The sequence below is a fragment of the Penicillium subrubescens genome (genome assembly GCF_028828155.1).
Source record: "Penicillium subrubescens strain IBT 31985 chromosome Unknown utg000002l_segment0_segment0, whole genome shotgun sequence".
Lineage (NCBI taxonomy): Eukaryota > Fungi > Ascomycota > Eurotiomycetes > Eurotiales > Aspergillaceae > Penicillium > Penicillium subrubescens.
In genome coordinates this window covers 899,151-925,267 of record NW_026643152.1, presented here as the reverse complement: position 1 = coordinate 925,267, position 26,117 = coordinate 899,151, and the positions used below count along the sequence as shown (strand labels likewise).

General features: G+C 48.7%; 11 protein-coding genes across 11 annotated transcripts; 3 read left to right on the top strand and 8 right to left on the bottom strand.

Annotated features, from left to right (window-relative positions):
- Positions 1-2,876: 2,876 nt before the first annotated feature.
- Positions 2,877-4,363, bottom strand: N7473_001762 (questin oxidase family protein; the record flags this gene model as incomplete). The annotated part of the gene is made up of 4 exons (XM_057147702.1): positions 2,877-3,658; positions 3,727-3,854; positions 3,916-4,070; positions 4,154-4,363. 4 exons carry the CDS (start codon positions 4,361-4,363, stop codon positions 2,877-2,879), a joined length of 1,275 nt encoding a protein of 424 aa, XP_057011356.1.
- Positions 4,364-5,158: 795 nt separating this feature from the next.
- N7473_001761 (putative oxidoreductase, short-chain dehydrogenase/reductase family) lies at positions 5,159-6,004 on the bottom strand (the record flags this gene model as incomplete). Its single annotated transcript, XM_057147701.1, has 1 exon — positions 5,159-6,004. The coding sequence occupies one exon, from the start codon at positions 6,002-6,004 to the stop codon at positions 5,159-5,161; it is 846 nt and encodes a 281-aa protein (XP_057011355.1).
- Positions 6,005-6,855: 851 nt separating this feature from the next.
- Positions 6,856-9,288, bottom strand: N7473_001760 (C2H2-type zinc finger protein; the record flags this gene model as incomplete). Its single annotated transcript, XM_057147700.1, has 8 exons — positions 6,856-7,106; positions 7,168-7,877; positions 7,939-8,036; positions 8,095-8,235; positions 8,283-8,519; positions 8,575-8,699; positions 8,757-9,122; positions 9,177-9,288. 8 exons carry the CDS (start codon positions 9,286-9,288, stop codon positions 6,856-6,858), a joined length of 2,040 nt encoding a protein of 679 aa, XP_057011354.1.
- Positions 9,289-11,621: 2,333 nt separating this feature from the next.
- N7473_001759 (NAD(P)-dependent alcohol dehydrogenase) lies at positions 11,622-12,644 on the bottom strand (the record flags this gene model as incomplete). The annotated part of the gene is made up of 1 exon (XM_057147699.1): positions 11,622-12,644. The coding sequence occupies one exon, from the start codon at positions 12,642-12,644 to the stop codon at positions 11,622-11,624; it is 1,023 nt and encodes a 340-aa protein (XP_057011353.1).
- A 1,618-nt stretch (positions 12,645-14,262) lies between these two features.
- Positions 14,263-15,746, top strand: N7473_001758 (Zn(II)2Cys6 transcription factor domain-containing protein; the record flags this gene model as incomplete). The annotated part of the gene is made up of 2 exons (XM_057147698.1): positions 14,263-14,322; positions 14,406-15,746. 2 exons carry the CDS (start codon positions 14,263-14,265, stop codon positions 15,744-15,746), a joined length of 1,401 nt encoding a protein of 466 aa, XP_057011352.1.
- A 2,978-nt stretch (positions 15,747-18,724) lies between these two features.
- On the top strand, positions 18,725-19,553 carry N7473_001757 (uncharacterized protein; the record flags this gene model as incomplete). Its single annotated transcript, XM_057147697.1, has 2 exons — positions 18,725-19,429; positions 19,488-19,553. 2 exons carry the CDS (start codon positions 18,725-18,727, stop codon positions 19,551-19,553), a joined length of 771 nt encoding a protein of 256 aa, XP_057011351.1.
- A 615-nt stretch (positions 19,554-20,168) lies between these two features.
- N7473_001756 (ribonuclease H family protein) lies at positions 20,169-21,032 on the top strand (the record flags this gene model as incomplete). Its single annotated transcript, XM_057147696.1, has 1 exon — positions 20,169-21,032. The coding sequence occupies one exon, from the start codon at positions 20,169-20,171 to the stop codon at positions 21,030-21,032; it is 864 nt and encodes a 287-aa protein (XP_057011350.1).
- Positions 21,033-21,486: 454 nt separating this feature from the next.
- N7473_001755 (uncharacterized protein) lies at positions 21,487-21,741 on the bottom strand (the record flags this gene model as incomplete). Its single annotated transcript, XM_057147695.1, has 1 exon — positions 21,487-21,741. The coding sequence occupies one exon, from the start codon at positions 21,739-21,741 to the stop codon at positions 21,487-21,489; it is 255 nt and encodes an 84-aa protein (XP_057011349.1).
- Positions 21,742-22,254: 513 nt separating this feature from the next.
- N7473_001754 (uncharacterized protein) lies at positions 22,255-22,890 on the bottom strand (the record flags this gene model as incomplete). Its single annotated transcript, XM_057147694.1, has 1 exon — positions 22,255-22,890. The coding sequence occupies one exon, from the start codon at positions 22,888-22,890 to the stop codon at positions 22,255-22,257; it is 636 nt and encodes a 211-aa protein (XP_057011348.1).
- A 395-nt stretch (positions 22,891-23,285) lies between these two features.
- On the bottom strand, positions 23,286-24,752 carry N7473_001753 (uncharacterized protein; the record flags this gene model as incomplete). Its single annotated transcript, XM_057147693.1, has 1 exon — positions 23,286-24,752. One exon carries the CDS (start codon positions 24,750-24,752, stop codon positions 23,286-23,288), a length of 1,467 nt encoding a protein of 488 aa, XP_057011347.1.
- A 318-nt stretch (positions 24,753-25,070) lies between these two features.
- On the bottom strand, positions 25,071-25,985 carry N7473_001752 (uncharacterized protein; the record flags this gene model as incomplete). The annotated part of the gene is made up of 1 exon (XM_057147692.1): positions 25,071-25,985. The coding sequence occupies one exon, from the start codon at positions 25,983-25,985 to the stop codon at positions 25,071-25,073; it is 915 nt and encodes a 304-aa protein (XP_057011346.1).
- Positions 25,986-26,117: the final 132 nt, after the last annotated feature.

The following is a 26,117-nucleotide window of genomic DNA, read 5'->3' as shown; positions in this document are numbered from 1 at the left end:
ACTTAGAATGCAGTAGTTATCGGGAACACATGGGCAGCAGTCTGGACCTATCGGCCGACGCAGGTTCGGCTGTCCGAAGTACCGGTACTCCGACGCGGCTGTGTTGTCGAGTGATAATAATCCATTACCTTTTCGAGGCCCCTAGGGCCATTCTTTACACCTTCAAGCGTAATAAATGCGTTATTGTATGCCAAGATCTCTGGGTTTCAAGATTGTTTAGTAGTATTGGCTTTGATGTTCGACTTGAACTTGTGTAAGGGTGCAGTCGAGGTTAGACGATTAATTACATGGCGACCGGCAACTGTGAGCCCGCTATAGTCCAAGCTGCTCAATAGCTCCAGGTTTCTAGCTTGAAATCCTCGGGCCTGGTTTCGATTCCTCCTTCACCATATCTCCTCGAAGGGTTCCCTGAGTGAGGCGTAGCATGGCTGAAGGAACACCATAAAGAATGTCCATCATCTCTCGACACCACATGTAGGGTCTCATTCATTGAAAGTGCACGTTCTTCGGTCCGTGCGGCGGGCTACAAATCATGCTATTGAGATCCCGATTGCCCATTGAAAATGATTGCCGTTCCTCGCCTGCCTTTGGCCGCCAGTCCCAAATGTCTCAAATGTGAAGAAGCTTCTCCCACAATCTAGCGCAAAATCCAGCAGAGTATGTCTTCGACACATCCAGTTCATTTGGCCTGAAAAATGTGCCCCCAGCTCAAAGTGAGGTGTGAGAAAAGAAGCCCCTGCACAAATTGTCTGAAACATGGTTCCTCCTGCACTGTTGTCGAAAGGCGATACTGGCCCCGCGGCCGATCAGGGAAGCAGGCATCTGGCCGCCACAGAGAGCTTCCTAATGATGAACAGGTATTACGAGGTTATTCACAGCAGAAGTGGGGGATCACAGGCAGGCCCAACACTGGCGAAAAAGCGAGCAAGTCTCAGCACCTGAACCTGCGCGAGCCAAGCTGGGCCATTACAGATGGAAGAAAAAGCGAATCTTCCCCAACTAGTGAGTAGGTTATTATCGATGATGGCAGTTCTGCTCTAACGACAGATTAGCCTTGCTCCTCCTTAGCCCTCGATAATAGGAACCACGCGCTGCTTGATCGTTCTGTTGGCAATAGGCAGAGCAAAGAATCAGCGGCAGACTCTGGTCACACGGCACCTTCAAATATATACAATCAGAGAACCTTTCTCAAAGTTCCTCTCCGTCAAGTTGATCCTATCTTCAAGAGTCTGCATCGACCGTCCCTTTGTGATTGTCTCATAGGAGGCCCTATTTAATCTACGACCGAGGACATCTGGCACATATGGCTCTTGCGTCCACAATATTTTACGTTTCCAGCTTCACCCTCAGTGAGGAACAGTCTATAGAATTGTTTCGTGAAAGTAGAGAGACAGTGGTCACAAAGTATAAGAACAAAACTAAGTCGGCATTGATCAAGCTCGATTTCCTCGCCAAAAAGTAGGTGACTATGCTACAGGCGTTTGTACTGTCTCCGGTTAAGTCTGGTCTCAAATCTAGAGGGCGAATTCTGATATCGGCCCAGATAGCGGCAAGATTGCACGATCGAAGTAGAAGGGCCTGGACGACGCTCAGTATCGCTCTTCGCATCGCACAAGCACTCTCGCTTCACGTCGTTCACCCACTCCCTCGCTCCCCTGTTTTCCTACTAGGCCATTTGAGAAAGAGATGCGCTGTCACTTATGGCATTTAATTGGCTGGTTGGATATCGAAGCCTCCATAAATCGTGCATCAGAACCAATGATGGCGTCTATGTGGATCCAACAGTATTCCCTATCCAACGTGAATGACAAAGAGTTTAGATTAGACTCCAAGTCTACAGACTACTGAGAGCGACCTCACGGACAATACACTTCTCAAGATAATTTCCAATGTGCCTATCCTTCGCTCCTTCAATTTATCACACTTTGCTGAACCGGGCATTATCGATCTCTGTATACGGCAGCAGGCGGTAAATAGCTTCCAGCATGATGTCGACACTCTTCTAGCCAGTGAAACTCCTACTTCTGCATTCCACTGGTTCATCACTAAGCTCAAGGACCGGATACACGATGCCTTACTATTGTTTGCCCTACAACCTATGCAAGGTGAAGCGATATTTTTTGTTGTGCACCAGTCAGACGTTGGAATGATCAGTCTCGCAAGAGACATTTTGGAAGAGAGACAAAAACTGTACAATGATCCTCGAGTGTAGCCATGGTAGTGGTTTGGGATGTTTTTCTTTCTATGGCATGCCCTTCCTGTGGCATTGGCCGAGGTATCTACAGATCCAGGACGATCGATGGTCGACAGATAATGGCCTGCAATCGAAAACAGCTATGTGGACTCATTACCGCTTGCCGTGGATATACCTCATGATCTGGCTGGAAAGTCTATGGAAGATTGATGGGAGACGCTTGCGCCGTAGGAAAAGCATGGCTTGAAATGATACACTTGGTGTAATACGTGTTTGGGCCACAGCCTCTATGGCCCCGTTTCCTCTGATAATCCGTCGTTGGGACATTCACTTGACTGGCAACAATGCTTGCCACCGGTAATCGGGTGGGATATGGCGCAGACGCCGCATATATAAGGCATCGATGAATGGGACCATTTTGAAAGCCTTTTCCAGGACCTTCCTGACCTGGAAGATGTTGAGATTTCTATCTACTAAGCTGTAAATAGCAGCATTGAAGTGAACGAGTCCAAATGAATGTTAAAGATTTTAAAACGCACTGGACGCCTTAACCTAAAGTGATGGCATACGGGTTCCATTCTGTTACTACATTCTCAATGCTAGCTAGATTTGGAGGCTGAAGTAATCTGGTCTCTGACTGTCCAGGAACAGTTCTCGCAACCTGGTTTCCTAATTCTGCCTTCTACTCATCCTCGACCGGAGAAATTCCAGAAACACCTTTACCGTGCCCTTTCCATCCCCGAAATTCAGTCACGTACTTGATCGCAGCTTTCAAGTAAAAGTCATCCTTGCGACCAAAGGTTTCCTCGAAGGCCTTCGGAGCTCGGATAACTTTGAAAAAGTGGGCATCCAAAGCCCACTTATCGGGCAACGCAGTGTCAATAACCCACTGCCAATCCCGGCCATCTGTTTTGACAGCTTCAACCGACTCAATGGTAAATTTCGGACGCAGTTGGCAGACATAGGTCATGATCCCGAAGAGTGCATATTGCCGCAGGACTGGGACGTGCCTTTGCGGGGGGAGGTAATGCCACAGAACTCGCAGTGCATGCGCGACAGTCATGATATGCGCGTTGAAGAAATCGAAGGAAACATCTGGGTTACCATTGCTTATGGAGAGTAGGACCGAGAGGTCACAGCACTCCTCAAATTGCTGCAATGTATCAGCCACTTCCCACGCATTCCAGTGCTCCAACAAGATGGCGAGATTCTGTGCCTCTTGCAGGGTCTCTAGATTGTTGTACCCAGGATTATCAAACAAATTGTCTAATCTAGAATCCGTGCGCACTTTTTCAAAAATTGTCGCTAGGGAATTTGTCTTGTACGCCGATGTGTCTGGCGAAGGATGATCCAGGAAGAGATGAATTGGATTGTACTCTGTACAGCCTTGACTCAAGGCTTGGGTCGCTACCTCCTTGCTGCGGAACTCATACGCATAGGCAAGGTGGATGAATGGATGGCCAACTAAACGCTTGTCAGAGTCGCCGTGCGTCGATGTGTTCTTTGACAGGGCAGATGATTTATCAACTCACGGCCTCCGGAATAACCGTTGATGAGTGGGCTGGGACCTGAATAAAGATATTCTTCCAGAACTTTTCCCCAATCTCCTTGCTTCTTCTTCACTTCGTTATCGAAAAAGTCCTGGAGTGCAACGGTATACCTGAATTCACAGTGAGCAATCGAAGACCTAATCTCCGAAATTTGTCGTCTGGACTACAAACTCTTTGTGGTTCAGGAAATTTCTCCAATTCTCCTGGGAAATCGCATCGCCTCGAATGAAACCGCGAGCAATCGGCACAAGCTGTTTAATCTCATGCTCATAAGACCTGTTCAGCTGCTCGCTATCCGCGCCTAGCGCATACGCAGAACCTAGAAGCTGTAGGTGTAGAGTTAGGTGCGAGGGTCTGTGAAAATTATGAAGGGTTCATGTATGTATCAATGTGCAGGGAATCAGCATACATGCGGCAGGTGACTATGAAGGATCAACTCTGGATCGCGTAGCGGAGCAACGGTAACATGGCCCTTCTCAAGTAGAGCACACAGCTTCCGAGTCCTCTCATCTGGAAACTTATTCACGTCGTAAACAGGTGCAGGGGATATGACTTTCAGGCCAGAAGGGGGAGGAAGACGGATTATATTATGCCCCTGGGTAGAAGGATTGGCGGACATTATTATTATTGACAATCTGGCGGCGCCTAGCGACACCGCTTAATCAAGGATGAGGAGGTATAATTCTGAGCAAAGACTTACGCTGTCGACAACAACAATTATATAAAACTCACACGCAATTTCTACGGCGAATTCCAGGCATGTTTCTACGGCCGACACCCAGATCCTCTCCCTTGTCAAATCACTAGGTCTATGCGTCCCCCGGTCTGTCAGTTTCAATCATGTTAGCGGAGCAGCTCGGGCTTTGGAGCGACCGAGCAACTCTTACGTCTCTGTTACCCCACCGAACAGATCATGTATCCTCGGTCATTCGGGAAATTTACGTACACGTCAGCGCGAAAGCCCGACTCCTGGTTGGACATGTCAAAGATGTACATCCGAGAGTGTTTGATCCACCCACCGACTTCCCATGTCAGGAGTTAAGTCGGAACGGCGGAACATGAGTAATATGTTCTAAAGAACAAGCTGTGATTCTCTGCTTTCTCCGACAGCCGAGGAAAGTTAAAGTGATTTTTATCATATCGAAGTTAACTTTTCTCACACGCAAGGTATCTCATCTCTGCGGGCGAATATCAGCCCACTCATCCATTCCTTTTGCATCTGAACCTCGCTCTTTCTATCAATGGAGTGCTGTACTAGCTTGGTCTTGATAATATGGGCTCCGCAAAGCCCTGAGCTTGATTAATGGACTGAGTCACTTAATTCTTTAGTTTCTAGCTCAAAATCAATCCACAGACGTGCAGTTCCGGGGACAAGTTTTAGTTACCCTTCCGTATTTTTCCGCATATCTATTACTCACACGATACTACCTCCGTTAACCTTCAGAACCTGCCCGGAGATCCAGTCGCTGTCCTTCCCCCAGAGGAGACTGACCCCTGCGGCGATCTCTTCTGCATGTGCAATACGGTTGAACGGGTTGTGACTCGCAAGGATCCGTTCTTTACTCTCGTCCACCACTCGATGAAAGGAGTCTGTACTTGTCGCCCCTGGGGAGATCGCATTGACACGAATTCCACTGCTGGCGAGGTCCCGTGCTAAAACTTTAACCATCTGGTTCATTGCTCCTTTGGTGGACACATATAGAAGGAACTGAGGCTGTATAACAGAAGCATCTGTCATGTCCGTCGAAATGAAAATGATCTTACTTCCGGGAGTCATGTGCGGAAGTGCTTTCTGGAACGTTGTCAACATAATTTCTGATTCAAAGGGCAACTGCCACAACACGCTTCCCGAAAAAGTGTTTCGGGAAGCGAATCTAAAGGATTTGGGACTGCCCACCTTTGCTAAAAAGCAAGGGCCCTTGACGTTGACAGCAAAAGCCCGGTCGAAGTCCTCCTCTGTCACGTTCCGTAGATCTTTTTCGGGAACATACGCGGCGTTGGGGATGAGGATATCAATCCTTCCGAATTTGGCGACAGTGACTTGAATCAAGCCGTCCACCTCGGTGGAGTTCGAAACGTCAGCCTGCACTGCAATGGCACGTTCATGCCCAAGCTGCGCGACGATTGCGGTCGCGGCCTTGGTGTCCGACATGTAGTTGATGACTACCTTGGCTCCATCAGCACCGGCTCGCAGGGCAATCTCCTTTCCGATGCCTTTAGAGGCACCGACGACCACAACCACAAGGCCAGAGAGAGACATGAAAGCAAAATCCGGTCGCACGATCTTTTTGATAGGGGGAGTAAATGAAAGGTATGGCAAATGACCATCCCACCGGGCCCGGATCTTTATATATCATTGCAGAGCTCGGACATTCGCTAAGAATAGGTGATCGGTGATTCGGCGCAGAGTGGAAAAAGCGTAAGCCACGGGGTTAATGATGGAGCGCCCGAGATGGTGGACAAATACAAATAGCAAGCTGGCAATTCTCATAAATGCCCACTAGACATACCTGGTAACTGAAATACGAGAAGTGTTATATGTATCCATTTGGATACTCTCCAGGACTCGACACCGTGTCAACTTTATCGAACAGAAACCAACATGCGAATTAGGCGATGAAATTCGAATCATCTAATTTTACAAGAGGACTGAGGATAAGGGTATCCCTGTCAGGTTTTACTCTTCCGGTTCACAGGTCCCTTGGTCTCGGGCGCTCTTGCGAATATCAAGCCTACGCAAATCTACCGGAAAAACTACTGTAGCTACTTAGCTTTCCTGGCTCGTTCTTCCGCTCGCAATATTTTGCTTGGAATAACGGAAAAATCTCGGCTATACAGCAGGAGGTAAGCGAGCCCCCACCGACCCCTTTCTGTTCGGGCAACACAGGAGAGAAAAAAGTGGAGTCAGATGTGAGCAACCGAAATTTTTTGGACTTGCACTGTACGAGAGAGAGATATAATTTTGAAATGTTATCATGGTGTAGTTCTCCGATGGGGCAAGTAAATACAAGTACATGAGCCGCCCCCCACCCCAACAATGAGTCCAACCCCACCGAGAAACCCTAATACCTAACCCCGCTTGGATGACCCCTATATTGGGAGTCTGGTAGATTAAAAGCTATCCGCAAACTGCTCCAGTGAATCTGCAATTATCTTCTGGAGTTTCCATACCGCGCGACGCTTCAATATCAACGCCCATGCATACACTACTCGTACAGCATTTGCCGTTTGAGAACGAGTGGCAGGCAAATCTACTTCCGACAAAATCTCGCGGACCAGCTGGATGACTTGTGCTTCGTCGGCTGACCACTCTTGCTCGGGACGGCTCTCTGCCGCCTTCAACCATGCACAAGCGAAAAGGCCTGATTTCAGAGATGATTAGCTAGGTACACGTGACCATCGAACGCCGAGAGTTGTACTCACAGCACTCCAGGGAAAATAGATGGACTTCAAGACTCTGAAAACAGCCCAGCCGTTGCTCTCTGAGCATCATTCCTAATTTAACTCGTGTCTTAAGAGCGTCGACTGCTTGCATGATGATCTTAAATGTCAGGTCCGATCCTGTTATTGGGATCGATAGCTGCTTGAAGCTTCGCTCTATCGTTTCCGGATCATGAGAGGCAATGGCAGCCCGTACCGAAGAGAAATCAACTCCGACCCACATATATGCCAGGCGAAAGAGTGCTGCTGGATTTGCAGTCACGGCACTGTGAGGGTTTCGCGGTGACACGGATGATTCTACGTTTCCCGCCCAGCACGAATGCCACCTTCCGAGACTAACGTCTGTTTTCTGTAAGCAGCTAGCGAGATGCGTTGGTTCTAGCCAGATGTTCCGTCTCAACGCCCAGATATTCTGCAAAATCGCATGCAGGAGCACGTAGGTTCCGAAAAGGCTGATAGTGTTCCTTTGCAGTGCTCCTGAACCAAGGAGGATCTCCAGCGCTTCTCCAAAACATGGGCAGTCTCGACAACGGCCCATCCTGGCCTTGATCCATGATTCAAAAGTAGCGCTTGACCACTCTGATTCATTGCACGGTAGCCGAATGTGGCTCATTTCATGACTCATCAGTACGGGAGGGACATTGAAGCAGACGGTCAGAACGCATAAAACCGTGTAGGCAGCCCAGTGGGTCCTGTTTGATGATTGTAAGGCCTCCAGGGAACAAATACAAGAGTGCTTGTGCGGGACCGTACCGAACAGCCATCTCATCCTCTACCCAATCTTGCCATGATCCTTGTATGTCATGCTCTAGGTCGCAATACTTGTCTGGTGTCGAACCCCAGCGAACAACCTAGGATTCATGTCATGCTCAGTGCAAAGGCTCAATTGTATGTTCGATCCAGACGTACATTTGCTAGAGATGAGGTCCACGAAACTGCGTCGTCGAACATTTCTCGTTCACCGCTACGAACGCCATACGAGATTGTGATCAGCAGCGATTGCATCACCCAGAGAGGGTGTTCGGAGGCTGATGAAGGAGTGTTTCCGAGCTGACATGGGTTAATAACAAAACTTGAAATGGATATCCATGACATACATATGTCATAATCAAGGATCTCGCGGCGTAATAAAGAGCATGGGCAACATCGTATTCTTTGTAGGGCCCTGCGCCAACCGCAAGCATCGCTAAGAGAAGACAAGGATGTGCCGCCTCGGCTTGCCAGGTCGGAACATGAATGAAAGGGAGGTAATCAAGGAAACATTCGAAGAAAGTCACGAGGAATCTCTCTAAGCTCAAACGAGTCGGAAATTCCGCTATGTTACCAATCCCTGCCTGCAGAAATAAGATTAAGGAGAATCCAGACAGCGGTGGTGCTTCTCCAGCTTACTTTTCTCAAAACGTCTTTCGTCTCTGTGAACAGTTGACCTCTCTTTTTCTCCGACAGTTCGAGGGAGCCTCTCCAGAAAGGTAGGTCTAGAGGCCGACCAGTAAGACCACCAGGTATGAAGGTGCCTGCAGTGAGAAACATCAGTCTCAAGCAATTCATCATGGCAACACGCTAGATCAGACCAGAGAGGTTTCCTGCGTGCCATTCATCTGGCGCTGACTGAGTGTCCAAGTCTGGAAGAAAAGCATCCATGATATAGTTATCCATGAGTAGGCTGGAATGCCCATCCTGTCTGCTCAAGGCCGCAACAGCGGGGTTCTCTCCCTGTGAGAAATCAAGGAAGACGTCCTGGGGTGAAGGTGACATGATGACTGGCTGCACAGGTGCCGGTGGTGCGGGATGCAGAAATGTCGGCAAAGCTGGCTCGGACGTCACGCCAACCATCTCAGCAATAGCTTGATGATATCGGAGGTGATGTCGCTTGATCACGTCCTTCCGGCTGAACGTGGCGTCGCAGTAGTTGCAGCTGAATGGCTTCTCGTTCCGGTCTGAGACGGTGAGTTAGTTGGCAAAGGCTAAACATCCTCCGGGTTTGACTTTACGAGAGCGCTCATGCCGTGTGAGATGCTCAGTGCGCGAGAACGCACGCTCACAATAGGTGCATTTCAGGGAGGCGCGCCGATGAGACGCTCCTTTACCAGTCGAGGGGCTCATTGTCCTGTCGGGAAAAGCATCCCTAACTCAGAGGACTATGGATGAAGAGAGGATATCATGTCGTCGGATTTTGGTGGAATTTTCTCCGCAAACTCTAGTTGATTTGTCGATCGCCAGTCAAAGCGGGATGACCTCAATGACTAACTTCAATTAAGCCTAAAGAGTCTATTCTAGTAAGCTTTCCGAGATGGTTTCGGACCTCGGGATTCGGGACCTCCGACTTGGCTTTGTCATCCACGTTCCAGATGATAACTAGTTAGTTAACTAAGATAGTTAACTTTAACTAACTAACTAACGTAATTCAGAGAGTGTCTTCCGGTTGGGTGTGGCCTGACCCACCTATTACTGTCGACCTGATCTGCTTCCTGCCTAATTCACAAGCGGGCCGCTCACCCAACCAAAAAACGCGCAGCTACGGATACCTACCTTATTCAACCACCTACCATGCCACCAAATCGCTCGCAACCCTCGCAAGATTCGATGCATCAAGAGGGCAAGATCCTACTAGCCCTCCACAATATTAAAAATGACCGATTCAAATCGATTCGCGCTACTGCGACTGTATACGACATCTCTCCTTCAACGCTTAGGGATCGCACCAACAGGGTAATATCACGCGTCGGTATACTCACAAACAGCCATAAATTGACCCAATTGGAAGAGGATTCGCTTGTTGAATAGATCTTCTCTATGGATTCGCGTGGAGCAGCTCCTAGACCATCTACCGTGCGAGAAATGGCCAATGTCCTTCTTACTTCGCGTGGATTAACCCGTCCGCCAACTGTTGGTGTTAATTGGGCACCAAATTTTATAAAACGGCGCGATGAGCTCCGTACACGCTCCTCGAGACGATATAATTATCAACGTGCCCTAAATAAAGACCCGAAATCAACTTGGGCTTGGTAGAAATGGATATGAATTATTTCTGGTGTTGCGGCTTCATTCCTGAGCAGCAACAGCCGCTAATCACAACACATTCTTATGAAACAACTCCTGAGTACTGGGCCCTATTCTACGTCACCTATGGGTGAGTTGGTGGAGGTAACGGTCCCCTTAAAATCTCGTCCACGGCGTCGCTCCAAAGCACTATACCGGGGTTGTGATGTCAGCCCTATCATCAAACCTAGGAGTAGGGCCGGGGTTTTGATCTTAGTCTTCTTTCTCTGGTACCCTGTGCAAGCAAGAGATACGTTGTGTCGGATTCTTTTGGCCGAGTCTGCTTCAAGGTGCTATATTCTGTGTTTAGCCTTCGCAGGCAGGAGTGTACGCAAGGTTTTGTTCTTGGGCATCGTGGAATGAGAAGTAGATCTAAAATAAACGCTTTGTATGAAGATCCCTGGAAGACTGGGTTGAGTTTGAGAAGAGAGAGTCTGGGCGAATCAGTAAGGATCTCTGGAGATCAAGGGTAACAGCCTGCAGAACTTTTATGCCTCTCCCACTTTGGTTCGAAGCTCCCTTTGTTTGCTTAACAAAGTACATTACCGTATATAGCAAACAAAGAACCTAGTCATGAAGACCCATTCTGGGATCTATATTGCGTTCAGATTGCCTAACTCGGGAAGAGCTTGACAGATTCGATGGTATCCAACACCCTGTGAACTTGACTGTCTCTCTAGCCTATTACAGAATCGGCGACAGGTTAGCACCTTGCCCTGAACGAACCTACAAAATTTGCTCAGGGTGGGGGGATCAAACATGAAGCGCCTTTCGCCATCGTGGAGACTATAACAGCTTCGGAAGTGATATTGATTAAGTAGCACTTTGTAGTGTGATATGTGACAAAAGTTCGGAAGCGATGGTATGTGAGGTAGACCTTGCTTGCCATGAAGGGATAAGAAGTCCGTTTTCACGTAGGTTTTAAAAAGACATTGCGAATGGGCCACTTCGGGTTTCGGACACATGGAACAGGAGTGTCCAGTCTCTCCATCCAGCGGCTTAATCAATACGCCGCGCCGGACCGAGGGCTGACAATCCTGTTGGCAGCCACTCCTACAGACGTATATACATCACTTTATCTAGCAACTAACTTGTGAGGGGCCAGGGTACATGAAATAATCCATCCATCCATCCATCCGTTGAATAGGAAGAATTTACAATAGTGAAAGCATACTGCCAGACCACAGCAGTAATCGGGTGCTGCAAAGCAGAACAAGTACTTGAGGGAATGCATTAAATTCTACACGCGATCGTAGAGCTGTACCGTATATCCTTTTGTAACTATGCCGTATCAAAAAAACGCACAAAATGTCTAGTTTCACGTACAAAAGCACAAAAAAAAAGAAATGTAACGCCGACCCCCGTTTTGATAGCCAATAGTTCTGAAGTGAGATCCCTCACAAATTTCCTCGCAACTCCTTCACGTGGACGACAACCTTGCCCCTCGCTCTACCCGTTTTCAGCCTCTCAAACGCTTTCGGCGTGGCATTGAAGTCGAAAGTCGAGTCAATGACGGCACGTATCTTTCCTTCTTCCATCCACGCCGCGAGCTGGTCGAAGTCGGCGCTATTAGCCTTTGCCATCACAAATAAGTACTTTCTTTTTCCACCTCCAAGAAAGCCAGGGAGCATCAAATTGCCGATGAGCTGTTTCATGGCGCTCACGTTCATTCCCATACCGACTTGGATGAATTTCCCGCCCGGTACAATGAATGCGTGTGATACTCTGTACAAACTGGACGGGGATCCTACATTGTCGAGGATCAGATTGAAAATTTGCCCCTTTCCTTTTAATTGATCGATTATTCCGGCGGAATGGTAGTCCAAAACCTCATCCGCACCTAGACTCTTGCACAGTCCAACATTGCCCGTGGAGCAAGATGTCGTGACATGACATCCGAGCGCCTTTGCAATCTGTATCGACACAACACCGGTGCCTCCTGATCCACCATTGATGAATACTTTGTCGCCTGGTTTAACATGTGGTTTTAAGCCTTGGTATGTTGTCATTCCAACGGTAGCGATGGAGACCATGTCGTCGGCTTTGAACCCATCCGGTACCAACGAAAGTGCATCTTTTGAGACAGGTACAAATTGGGCAAGAGCTCCATGCCCGAAGACCCCATTGCAAGAGCCGTATACGACATCGCCAATGCGAAAGGAATCCACCTGACTACCGATCTCAACAACGCGGCCGCAGACATCCAAGCCAGGCGTAACAGGTGACCGGAAGATCATCTTTGTAAGGAGACCAAGTTCAAGAATCTTGTAGTCAATGGGATTGAGCGCCGTGCTGTAGACCTCAACAAGTACCTCGTTGGCTGTGATTTTCGGTTTGGGAATTCCCGAATCGGGCAGAAAAAGATTCTTCTCGATTGGGCCGCTAGAAGACCGAAATTGCCATGCTTTCATTGTCGCCATTGTGGGTTGCGATGAATTTCGAAGAGTGCAATAGAAGCCAAATAGGAAATCCAGAACGCGGAGGTTTGGATGCCTTACCAGGTATTTCTCAAGTCCATCATCACGCAAATATATAGTGCATCTACGGTAACATGCAACGCTCGGAACGTCGGGGCGACCGCACCCCGCCGATCCCGATATTGGTCATCTCATACAAGGGATGAACGGACTGTCTCGCGTTTGGTGATGTTGTCGTATATGGAAGTCGCTAGAATAAGATGCCTATATTTATAAGCAGAATCATAAGAATCAGAGACGCCAAATTTCTCCACTGTTCCTCAACTATGCCAAAAGCACGAAATGATCGGCTGACGTACGAGGAACGTGTTCGCATTTTAACGGCGTAGAAACGGATTCAAGCAGAACAAGATTTCCCAGAAACTTAGTATTCCTCGCTGCACAGATACTAGTTGCTCTAACACAATAAAGATGTTAACAAAGCTACGAGGCTGCCGCTCATAAACCTGTACATCTCGAATCTTATTCGCACGCCAGGCCACGCCGCAGAGAACGCAGAGAAGATGCGAAAAATCCGCGGGATGTACAGTGGTGTTTCATAAGTATTTGTACTGTACTGCGTGGTACTCAGGCAGGGATACAAGTATTTAAGCTGCCGTATGCCTGAGTGGGGGTGGCACACTATTATCCAAAGCAGTCACGATGGTGCAGAGGCGGAAGGCTAGCTTGTTCAAGCAATCAGTTTCTATAATACTATATAAGTTGTTTTCTGTTGTAGTCCCAGGAAATACGCTGGTGGTCGATCTTGGAGATTTCAACATCGATGACGTGTACGTTATTGGCTGTGGCCGCCTTGGGAGCTAGGCCAATTACAGTGTCCCTCAAGAAGTATTTGACCAGCTCCGCTTTTTTACATAAGATTCTGCCAAAAAATAACATTTCTAAAAATCTTTCATTGGTTAAATGAAGGCTAGTTTGGATGGAAATAGTAGGCGGTAGGCAGAGGTGGTCAAATACTTGTTGAGGGGCACTGTAAGTTAGACTTTTTTCCTGGTTTTACGAGACCGTACGGTACATTAGCGTATGTGTATGACCGTATACACCCCACATATTCGTATCTTTGTACTCCGTACGCTGTTTTTAATTTGTCATCATTCACCTTCCCCAAACCAACTTCGACAGTAGACCTGGTGCTGCTTACAACTCACTGCGGTAAGAAGTATATTTGATCATATTCGCTACTGTCCTTTGCAACGTCTCTTATTCAAGTAATAGTATTTCCCCTAAGTTGTAACCTATTAAAGCATCGCAGCGCTCGGGTGTACCACTAACAAGATACAGGTCGGCTCATGCGGGCGAGGAGCCTGGCCCACGAGCAGATCGTTTCCCCTGCTACCAAGCAGCAACCTATTTTCCGGAAGGCTAACCCTCTTTGGCTTACCGCAGTTGAGGTAGTGGACGAATCGAACCAAGGCATTATTAAGTCGCACATTCCGCCGGTCGTATGTCATAGACCGGAATAAACTGACCGCTAGAGCGTACAGGTATCTGCGCATCTTTAGACGTACGTCTTATTCGCTGGCTCTATTCAACAATCTCAGAGCGGCACGCCTACCTAACGATGGTGAACACCGGACAACCCTCAAGAGACTGTGCTCCATGCAAGAAGAGGAAACTCCGAGTAAGCCCACCCCCCCCCCCCTTAGCAACTTAGTTACTTTCACTGTACCCTCAAAGAGATTGACCTAGACGTAATCTAAATAGTGTGACCTACGGCCCGGTGGATGCAGCCAATGCCATAGAGCCAAGCTATTCTGTTATGGATATCTCGATCCTACCCAGCTGTTGATCCATGACGAGACTGGCTCTACACAGCGGAAGGTTCTTGCCCGGCAGAACTCGCCGCATGGCCTTCCTCCTGTCTTGCAGCTTGGGTGGGTCGTTCGTGCGCGGGACACTTTCTTCTCGCTCTACGTCTTTGGGCTCTCACGCAGCTATCACGCTCTTGCGCCTCTCTATGACCAGGCTACTTCCTCGGGGCACCTATCGTCATGCGTAGATGCGGTTAGCTTGGCCTTTGTGTCATTTCAATGCGGTAGCCCTGCCGTATTGTATATGGCTCGCCAGAAATACGTGGATGGCATTCGAAAAGTTGGCCAGGCTCTCCAGGATCCCACAACGTCATTGAGTGACGAGACCCTCCAGTCAGTGTTGCTTCTCGACCTGTACGAGAAGATGGTGAACCGCAATCCGCATAGTCTACCGTCATGGACAAGTCATATTCGAGGCGCGATGTCTCTGGTTAAGGCTCGTGGGGCCAGAAACTTCTCGAGTCCCATTGCATGTCAGCTCTCCTTTCGCCTGTCAATGACGTTGCCCATTAGCTACGGACTGGCCAACCTGTTAATGCCAAAAGGGTCGATGGGCTTGATGAGAGAACTCGACCCATACATTACCGGTATTAAAAAGGACTTCACTGCCCTCGCAGCTGACACCTTCCGGCTTAAGTGCAATATCGCTCATGGCAGAGTCTCTTCATCGGAGGCTGTTCAGATGGCACGAGGGATTCATAGCCGATTAGTAGCGCTTGAAGCGGCGTTTCCCCCATCCTGGATGCCACGTTCGGTTATTTGCGCCGATCCACGGATACTAGGTGTCCGCTTGGATATCTATCCCGACCATTTCGCGGCCCAACTTTGGAACGCTGTACGTTTCCATCGACTGGCTACGGATGACATAATCCAAACAAACAGTTCTGGAGACAGTTGTGTTACCAAAGATGCTTTCCAAGATATCGCGGTTGTTGTTGAGCAAATATGTGCAATGGTGCCTCAGTTTATCCTTCCGGGGCTTTGGCCGGACAATGAGATGCCTTTCTCACCTTTGCAAAGATTACGCTGCTGCACCATCCTCGCTCCACTCTACATTGCTGGTCAACTCTCCAATGACCTGGTAATAAAGAATTGGGCTGTTCAAACTCTAGAGAGTATAGCTGACATTGGAAATCTGAGAATAGCAAGGGAAGTTGCCACACTCTTGGCATCGGCGCGAACAGATTACTGGTTAGTTTACGCGATGAGTGGCAGCTACGCCTTTGCAGCCTGAGAGAAGTTCTACTGTATATGATTACTCTGCGAGAATATTGTGACTGATTCCATTAAAGCCTACTCCTTGTTTTCCGCATAGTCTCATTTCCGCGTAATGTGTCTTAGGATCCCTGAAACTCTGCCTGGATACAGCCGACCATCCCTCTTCAAGGAAGCGTAAGAAAATTCAATATTCTAAGGTCGCCAAGGGACGGGTCGCGCAATTTTTCCAAAGTTGTGACGGGTAGTCTGGTGCTCACTATGTGAAGTGCTAGGTTTACGTTCTGAATATTGCATGTTTGGCGATGGGTGCAAAGTTACCAAATCGGGATGATAACAGATGGTGCTCGTTATCAGTGGGATATATCGAACGCCAACCCCGACAGATATATTCTCTTCCTCCTTCTGTTCTCTAGACTTGATTCCTTCATTGAATGCACAGGGTTGCTCCGACTTCCTTTTGGCTGTAACAAAAGTAAGCATACTTATAACCCAAGATCAGTTCGCCTGAGATATTAGCACTTATCAAAGAAGCTTAAATATTAAACGGCTAACTCGACACTAGGCTACAGTTGCCAATTATTTACCGTAGAGCTCAGAAGGTGAACCGCTTCGGCGCTTCCATAGAGCGGGCCCAACGGCCCTTTTCCTTTCCAGGACAGCATGGCAAACATTCTGCGGACTTCGCACGTTGACAAGATTGATTTGTCTTTCAGTAATTATCGTAGCTAGATCTAGCCTTCCTCATTTAGCCTTTAAAGCTAGAAGGGTATGAACTACTACCCTGTAATCAAGGTTGAGCGTGATTTGAGGCACAGGCAAATAGGCAGACTGGTTTCAACACACATGTTTGGTTCGATAGGATATCCATCGTGTACATACAGTACCCTCTCGAATTACACAAAATAACACTGTTCCAAAATAGCCCTCCATATTCATCTCGTTGATCAGTCGATATTTTACAAATTTATGCACCACGGCTTCCGACCGGCCACCTCGGTGTCCGTTTCTCCGTGTGCGGGATTATTTGATCACTTACAAGGAAACTTCCCCTTGATTCGAGACATTTTGGGTTGCACTTATTGATGACGATGAACAGCAAGTGCTGCCACTTGCAACCTGAGTAGGTTCATGGCTCCGGAACGCTAGCCCGCTTAGGTTTAGTGTAACAACCCCAAGAACCTGACACAGGTGGGCATTACGACCGTTAAACCAAAAATGCACTGTAGGCAGCATTTAACAGAGCGAGGTAATCTCGTATCTGCTAGTATGCACTCTGGCGAATGAGGATCAGGCGGAACCAACTAAAACGGGATGCATTGATTGATTGTAGATAAAATGAGTGGCAGGCAGAGGGTATGTTAAATACACATCTGCAGAGTTGGTCCATAGTTGATATGTGGATGGGACCAATTCCTCCGTGTCTTAGAGGACCCATGGGATACTCGAAAGTGACTTCGGAGCCCCGTAATTTACATACAAAACACAAAGAAAGGCGGGGGACGAAGGAAACCAATAGGAGGCAGCTGTAACTGCTCCACTTTCATCGACAGCATTCTTAGTCTATACGGTTATTTATTGCTTTGACGGAACTGTTCAAAGCAATAAATAACCGTATAGACTAAGAATATAGCCCATGGAGCATTTTTGGTCTAGCGGTATTTTGCCCAAATTTGTTGCGACAGGAACTTTTTCAACCGAAATTACGTGGCTGAAATATCTGCATCTCCCCGGTCAAAGCTTACCTCGCCAAGTACTGTGCTTAAAAAAGCAGATTTTAGCCTCTTGTCATGTAGATTATTCTGAATTTTGGCTTAGTCATTGCCAACGCTCTTAAGTTAACGTAATTCACAAGCGAGTCGTACACCCAAGCGAGCCGTACACCCCAAGACACCATAGTAAATGCGATTTTTCAGGCCCTTAGATATCAACAATGAGAAGTTGGTTTTACTTCATTCTCGGTGTGATGGTTTTTCTTAGCGTAAAAAATAGAATAACTTAGCTGAGATGTATAATAAATAATTATTTACGTGCATTACCAAAAATACGCTGGCAATGACCGACGCAGATATATAAACCAACATTGCGTTGCCCCAAAATACTTCTGGACGTGACAAATATATATGAATTAATACCTTAAGTACTAGAATATCCTAAGAATTCATAGCAAGTCTCGAGTGTTGAAAAATCAAGTTGTGAAATATCGAAATTACTATGGTGTTCGGGGTGTACGGCTCGCTTGGGTGTACGACTCGCTTGTGAACTACGTTAACTAACTAACCTAACTAACTAACTAACGTAATCCACGGCCCAACCGTACACACGGTCCAGCCGGACACCCCAAAACCCATAGTAAACGCGATTTTTCAGGTCATGATATATCAACAACCATAGGTTATTTTTACTTAGATATTCGGATATAGGCTTTGCTTATCATGTGAAATAATATACCTTAGCTTTAGGTGGTTTAGATGATTATTTCGATGCTTTACCATAAAATACGCCGTAATTTTGACGTGAAGGATGTAAATATATATATCTCTATTAATACTTCCAGTAATTATCCTACACTTTGTCAGTAGATTCTAAATACTATCTATATCGTATACTTTTAATATCTTATCATAAATAGATTTAGCTGTTGAGATATGAAGTGGTAATTTATCGCATTTACTATGGGTTTTGGGGTGTCCGGCTGGACCGTGTGTACGGTTGGGCCGTGGATTACGTTAGTTAACTAACTAGTTAGTCAGTTATGAAACTGATGTTACATAAAATGTCCACCAGTCTTCGGCCCCTTGGGAGACCGATGCCGGTATTATTATTAATTCGCAAGTAAAGGAACTGTTCTAGTCCCAGAGGCAGCTAAGGTCTTATATTACTTCGTCCACTTCCTGTGTAATACAAAAACAAGAAATCTCGATCTCAAAAACTATAGCAATTTTCGCGCTATTGAAGGCCTTCCTTGCCCAGTTACGATCCTACTACCTACGCACCATGCCTCGGGACAATGTTTCTCGTGTGAAGAAGACCAACACTATTGGAATCCTGACGTTCATCGGGCTACGTGCGGCTGATTCTGTTTTCCAGTATGCCCTTCTCCAGCGAGGCTGGGCATCTAGCCTGATCCAGCGCCTCGGTGCGGCAGCTGTGAGTCGTGACATGATTGCCCATACCTCGACCGGTCAGCTACGACCTCAGTACGCCATGATCGCATTTATGGCTCTCGGTAGCAGCGTCAAGCAGATTTTGAACATCCTTCTCGTCCTAGAACAGGAAATGTCTCCCCTGTCCGCAGTTGCCATCGCACTCTTCAACACTATATGCAACTCTTTAAACGCACTCTTGTCCGTTTGGGCGGTTACATCTCAAGCACCGGGCCCCGATAGCTTCCTTGAAATTCTTCAGAACCCACTCCTGCTGGCCGGTGTCGGATTCTACGTGGTTGGTATTGTGGTAGAGGCGGCCTCGGAGCTACAAAGAACAGCATTCAAGAAAGATTCAAACAACAAAGGAAAGCCCTACGCTGGAGGCTTATTTTCTACGGCAACACACATCAACTACGGCGGTTATACAATTTGGCGAGCCGCCTATGCATACACCTCGGCTGGCTGGCCATGGGCACTAGGCATCTTTTCTTGGTTTTTCTACGATTTTGCAGCTCGAGGTGTCCCAGTCCTTGACCAGTATCTTCTTGATAGAGTAAGTCACTTATAAGTACATCCAGGTTTGGCTAGAAACAAACTAACTGGAATCAAAGTATGGTGAACAATGGCAGGCTATCAAGGACCGCGTTCCGTACCGTCTGATCCCGGGCATTTATTGATGGACATCGTCTTCCATATCATGTATCGAGCCCGAAGTAGTTGATTCCTATTCGATTTAGCGGGCCTTGGTTCATTATATCAATTCCCGCGACCAAGAAGGACTTGGCGTTGCTTTTGAAAATTTCCCGTCTCGATAGGGATGTATATTAGCATATTGTGATAGGGAATTCTTCTAAACCGACAAATCTTGATTACCTGTGGAAGTCACACACCAAACATGGGGAAGGAATATCGCAGCCTGCCCCTTCTACGTTCAGGCATCGACCTCCAGCTTCGCATTTTGGAACAACTCCTGCGCTTGTAAATGCAGCCCAGTCGTTCCACTTTGTTAAGATTAAGGGGAACACATGAATTAACGAGAGGTGTAAGAAGCTTGATTGAGCTGACTAGGCGAGGGGATCTAAATAATGATGGGTGGGTCCACATGCTAGTCATGTGACCCCGCCCACTATGAATATTCCGAACACACTTCACCCAAGTTGCTAAATTTCCCGTGGCTCCTAAGGGAGTCGCGGGCGGACGCCCATCTACGAATAAAGGCACCTAGCGGACGATCAAAGGAGCAGGCAGCTGCTGACTTCCAAGTCTTCTACTCCTCCCTCCCAAGCACCGATATGAAAGTCTTCACAGACGGGTCGAAATTGCCTGATGGTATGGCAGGTGCCGGGTTTGCTCTATACCAGACAGGAAGACTTTGCCTCCAATCATCATTCTCCCTCGGACCAAACAAAGAGGTTTTTGATGCCGAAGCAGAAGCAGCTCTTGCTGGTATCAAAGCAGCCACACAGTCTTACAATGCACGCTTTGCCACCGACCTCTGGGTCTGCCTAGATAACCTAGAAGTGGCCACCCGCCTGCTCTCACCCTTCTCAGGCTCATCTCAGGAAGTTTTTGAGACCTTCCGAACCCTAGCTTTAGCCTGGCCCGAGCGGGAGAGGTTCTCCTACACTAATGGGGGCACTGTACGTATATGCTGGGTCCCTGGGCATGCAAAAGTCCCTGGGAACGAAGCCGCTGACCAAGCTGCAAAGAGGGGAGCTGCCTTGGAACCCCCCGTCCCCCCTATTTACTCTTTTGCCTCACTTAAGCGACATACAAAGGCTGCTATGATCTCTAGCTTACAAAGGCACTGGCAAGCTGTGGCTCCGCAGTCCTACCAGGATCTCTGGATCACCTCCTTCACTAGCTGCCCGGATGAACTTCGCCTCCCACGCTACCTTCTTGGGCGGATCCTAGCAGCTCGTACAGGGCACGGCGATTTTGCAGACTACCATGAGCGGTTCAATCATGAAGACGCACATCTACATTGCCGGTGTGGAGCCAGGAAGACTCCAGTTCACTTCTTCTTCTGCCGAGTAGCTAAGAGACGGCTCCCCCGACCCTCAGGGCCCCCCCTCAGAGACAATTCCCTTCCTACTGGGAACCCCAAAGGGCGCAGCACAGCTGGCTGCCTGGCTATCAGAGACTCGGTTCTTTGACGACATCTGTCCAAGACGGCCCCTGCTTGAGCATGCCTGAGACAATACACCCAAAAATGAAATAAAGTAGAAAGAAAGCACGAGGAGAGATGGAGGACTGGCGGATCATGATGTGGAGACGGATCCATGCAGCTGGCATTGCTATTTAACCTGCTATTGCAGACCTTTCTCTTGACTGAGGCAGCTCTGTGAACGCGCTAAAGTCTCTTATCTGTACATAGGACTAGTAATAGTTAGAGACACCCAGGGCTCACCCCCTGGCGGCCTTTGCCCCGATCGGGGACAGTGGATAGCGTGCTAGTCACGAGCCACGGCCGTTAAATACACACACACACACACACACACACCAAGTTGCTAAAGAACTTGAATAATTCAGTCACCGTGTTGTTGATTCAAAAGCTTGACTCGGCTAGGAGTAATCAAGTTCTATTCAATTCTTTGATCCTCACTCTACTCACTGAGTTTCGAAGCTCAGACCGACGTTCAGCTGAATGACGTCCTCGGTCATGACCAGGATACGTATGATGGTGCTTGTAATATGTTCAAAGATTGCTTGAAGGACAACATTGACACCGAGCTTTGGAAGACTGTCAGCGACACAAGAGACGTCTACAGGGCCGCGGTGGGCCAAATGAGTGCTAGCGTGCTCGAGGCAAGTACCAAGATCCACAACGCCTATCACCACCCCGCCATGGAAATGCTTTTGCATGTCGTCTATACTGACCTGGCTACTCGATGCATACTAGCCCGTACGGTTTTTAATTTACTCTGACAAAACTCATGGTTCCATAACCTTGAAATTAAAATTTATTATTTAGAACCTAAATGTGTACGTTGCAAGGCGGAAAGTTTGGGGGGCCAGAGAAACCTTATGGGATAGAGAAATGACGAGATCAGGGCCCAGTGAATTACTACTGTGGACCCCAGGAACAGTCTTATTCAGCGTCCGTGAGTCCGTGCATTCCTCAATAACTTTAATTAGGCAGTTTGGTAACTGGTTAGGGCTATCTTCGGGAGACTTAGTCGTCCGCTTTACTTCCTTTCTCCAACTTGAATCGTGTCTGGGAGGAGGCAAATAGTTACATTTATTGGTGACCTCTCGCAGTCAAGATGGGAACAGGAACTTGTACAGTTTGGCCGTAACGGGTCACCTGTCGCTGCGGTCTTATGCGTAACGCATTAGACTGTAGCGTCAGAGAAGGCCCAAATGACCCGGGCCAAACTAGGATGGTGGAGGGGACGGTGGAGGAAGCAGTAGAGATAGCGGAGCTGGCGAGCCTGTCTGGAACTGGTGATTGAGCTTGTACAATACTGAGGCGTTCGTGGTGAAATACACTCTGAACGCCTCCGAGGTCCATCTCCCGAGCACCTGGATCTGGTCGTCGAGGATCCCACTATCGTGCGCATGTTGAGCCGCACCTTTCCGAAAGCTGTGGCCCGAGTAGCCGTCCGTCTGTATACCAAGTGCTCTTAGCTTAGTGGACAAGGTAGAGAGGAAATGGTTGCGGCTGAACGGTTTTCGGTGGAAGGAGAATAACGGGGCATCAGGCTCTTTAGGGTCGAGTAGTAGCAGCTTCTGAAGCGCGTCTACTGGGCAGGCTTCGTCTCCTGTTTTTGCGAGAACAATCTGTATTCCTTCGTGCCGGCGGTCTGTCTTACTCCGCTTGAGTGTGAGTTGCACATGATCTAACGAGGACGAGAATCTGACGTCGGAGCGCGTAAGCTTTGTGGCTGAGAAGATCGAGCGTGTGTTGAGGTCTTCTGTCTTGTAGGTGAATTCCCCGAGGCGGAGGAACCCAGCAAATGCTACCCGGCAGGCGGTTGCGAAATTTAAGTTGTCTAGAAGGTTCGCAGTCATCTCTGGGGGCTGTAACGGGAGCGAAGCTAGGCCTGCGGATAGTTTCGTGATAGTGACGCGCGAGATCGGTTTTCTGATTCGTACTTTTGTGACGGGGTTGAGTCTTCTAGCGCCGTCTATAAGCCGTCGGAAATGCTTATTATCAAAGAGTTTATCGTCAAGGAAGTTATCGGTATGGTAAGATCGTAGCGCGGCAAGGTCGGCGAGTGCGGTATCGGGTTTAACGGCCTTTTGGTTCGAGTTGCCCAGGAGTCGTGAAGTTAGCCACGCAGTTAACGATTGTCTGGAGGCAGGCCATGCGGAGAGATTTTGTAGCGCGCAGTGCTTTTCGTAGTTACGTTGAACGGAGAGGTATACAGAACGCGTGTTTGCGCTGAGTCCATTCCAGAGTAATTTTAGGTGGCCTGCATTGAGCTGAGGAGCTCGTGAAGAGAACCACGCGGGCGGTTCAATACCGAGAGGTCCTGCCAGTGGGGGCAAATGTTAGCAACCTCTTGAAAATTATTACGGGAGAGAGCGTCTGCTAATGTATTTTCCCCGGAAGGGAGCCAATGTGGCACGATTTGGATGTCTCTCGCCGCCGCTAGGATAAGCAGGCTCTTTAGAGGAGCGTTAGGCGGACCATGGAGGAAGCCTTTGCTAAGTCCTGTGTACGCTGTGGAGCTATCCGTGTGGATAACGAGAGTATGATGAAGCCAATGGTGGCTGAAGAGTAGGAAGCCTTGTAAAATGGCGTCTACTTCTTGAGTATTGATGTGCGCGTGTGCGACTTGGTGCGCGTGTGCGTCTTGAGCAAGGGCCAGTGAGGCAGCATTGCTTGGATGAAGCTGGTGACAATGGGCCAGCCAGCAGTCTGATGTAGACTTGGATGAGAAGAAGAAGAGCCCCTGGCCTGTGTTTGAGGCATCTGTGTAGAGATGCGTGATGGAGCGGCGGCAGGGGTCAATTAGGAGTACGCCGTTGAAGAGAGACAAGGAGTCCCTCCACCATTCCAAATCGTCACGTACCTCGTGGGAGATACGGCGGCGCGCGCTCCTCCCATGTGGGAAAGCGGCTTGGAACGTGTATAGAGACTGTAGCCTTGTTCTCCCAAGTCGGACAACTCTCGAACAGAAGGCTAATGAGCCTGTGAGACGCTCTGTTTGCTTGAGGGAGAGACTCGCTGCGTTCAGGGCAGCTGCGGCGTCCAATGTGGCGCGGCACAACTTGCCTGGTGGCAGGCGGGCTTCCATTGCAATGGAATCGATCTGGATACCCAAGACTGTAACGCAAGTCCCTTGCTGGTCCTTGATGGTATTGCGGGGGATACGCAGGTAGTCAGTGACTCCGTTGTAAACCTCGTCAAAGGGACCCGTAGGGTCGGACACTGAGGGAGACCGGGTAATTGCGATGAAGTCGTCTAGGTAATGATTGATATAGAATAGAGGAAGGAGGCATTGGAGTATCCAATGGAGAGCCTCGGCGAAGAGGTTAAAGAGAAATGGGGCCGTAGCGAGACCAAAGGGGAGGCAGCATTCGACATAAGTGGAATCGTTCCACTGGAAGGCAAGGGGATGCTGGTTATCCTCGGCAACAGGGACTATTCGGAAGGCGTCCTTAATGTCCCTCTTAATGATTGTGCAACCTGGGCCGGCTTGTGTGACCTGCTCGTAGATTGCATCGATTGTCATGTATTCAATGGCTGACCAAGAGTCCGGTATGCCCTGGTTAAGACCCTGTCCCGGGGGCCAGGATAGATCATGGATGCGGCGCCATCCCCCATCGTGCTTCGGGACTAGCCCTAGCGGCGAAACGAAGGAGGGCCTAGAGGCTAATCTAATGCGACCGAGGTTGAGATCCTCCGCTAGCTTGGCCGAGATCATATCAGGTTCGTGTATGTGATGATTGGAGGAATGACAACACTGTTTCTTGCCCCTGTAGCCGATCTGGACGCCGTGGGTCAGGATGCCAGTGATAGTAGATCCGAGATCGCCTGGATAGTGGCGTAGGAGGTTGCTCCAGCCTTTTGCATATAGTGGTGACGGAGAGAACCGTAGCTTCGGGAGCTCCGGGTTGAAGACGGGGTATTGGGCAGCAGTGTTTGGCCTGGGCGGTTGCCCCCGCGGTATTAGGCTTAGTGGTAAGGGGTTAGAGCTCCTCTCGGCCTCTGCAGTGTGTTCCCTAATGGTGGGGTCCACTTGCTATGTCTTCTTACGGCAAGAGGAGGCGCCATGCTGGCTTAGACCGCATGCTGTGCACTCATGACGTCTCTTGCAGCCTTCCCAGAGGCATCCTGTGGTGTTGAACTTATCGCACACCTCGGTTTCATTATTAGAAGACCTAGTAGACCTTGTTTGGCGAGGTCGGGCGGAAGTGTTTGCCGGCGACTTCGCAGGCAGGGTAAGATTGTGACGGAGATATTTTTCACGGAATGGGGCTGTGACGAGGTTGTTCTCCGTCGACAGCTCTCCTTTATCCAGAATGTATTGGTGGAAGTTAAGGGCGAGTGGTAGCACTGCTTTTGACCACTGATAAGTTTGAGCAAGGTCGAGGATCTGCCTCATGAACATGAGTAGGTTGGGAACTGCCTTTGGATATTTCTCGCTGAAGAGATATCCTATGACGGCTAGGTATGTAAGGAAGCAGCTCGTCCACGTTTGAGGGTTGGCGCCCCAGTCCTTAAGCGATGCCGCTGCCTTCTTGAAGCCTACTGTGCCTCCCGACTCGGTCATCTTGAAGACCCTGTCTTCCTGATCCAGCTCGGTGACTGACTTCTCTTTGAAGCGTATGAGTTCAGTCGCCTTCAACTTCCTCTCGAAGACGCGAGTAAGAAGGGCGGCGGAGACACCCGGGAATATGTCGATGAGTGGTTTGACCTCAGGGGGTGGCTCACGATTTTCCTCGACATTATCATCATCTTGCAGATCCACACGAGGCCTTCTGCGGCGGAGATCGGTCTCTGCTACATCCATTTCAAGGCGCCTGGCCCTGTCTCTCTGTATCTGTCCTAGCCAACTGGCACGGTCCGCTGCGCCCATAGTTTCCCAAATGTGGGCCGGAGGCCAAGCAGAATCGAGTGGGGCAGGCGTGACACTGCTGGACTGGCTGAACGTCATAGTGAAGAGCGAAATGGTCAAGGCCTGTCGGCGCTGTTGCAGTAGAGGAAGGATGTAAACAAAATAGAGTCTTGACTGCGTGAGAGATGACGAGCTACCACCAGAGGCAAGCAACTGACTCTTGTGAGGCAG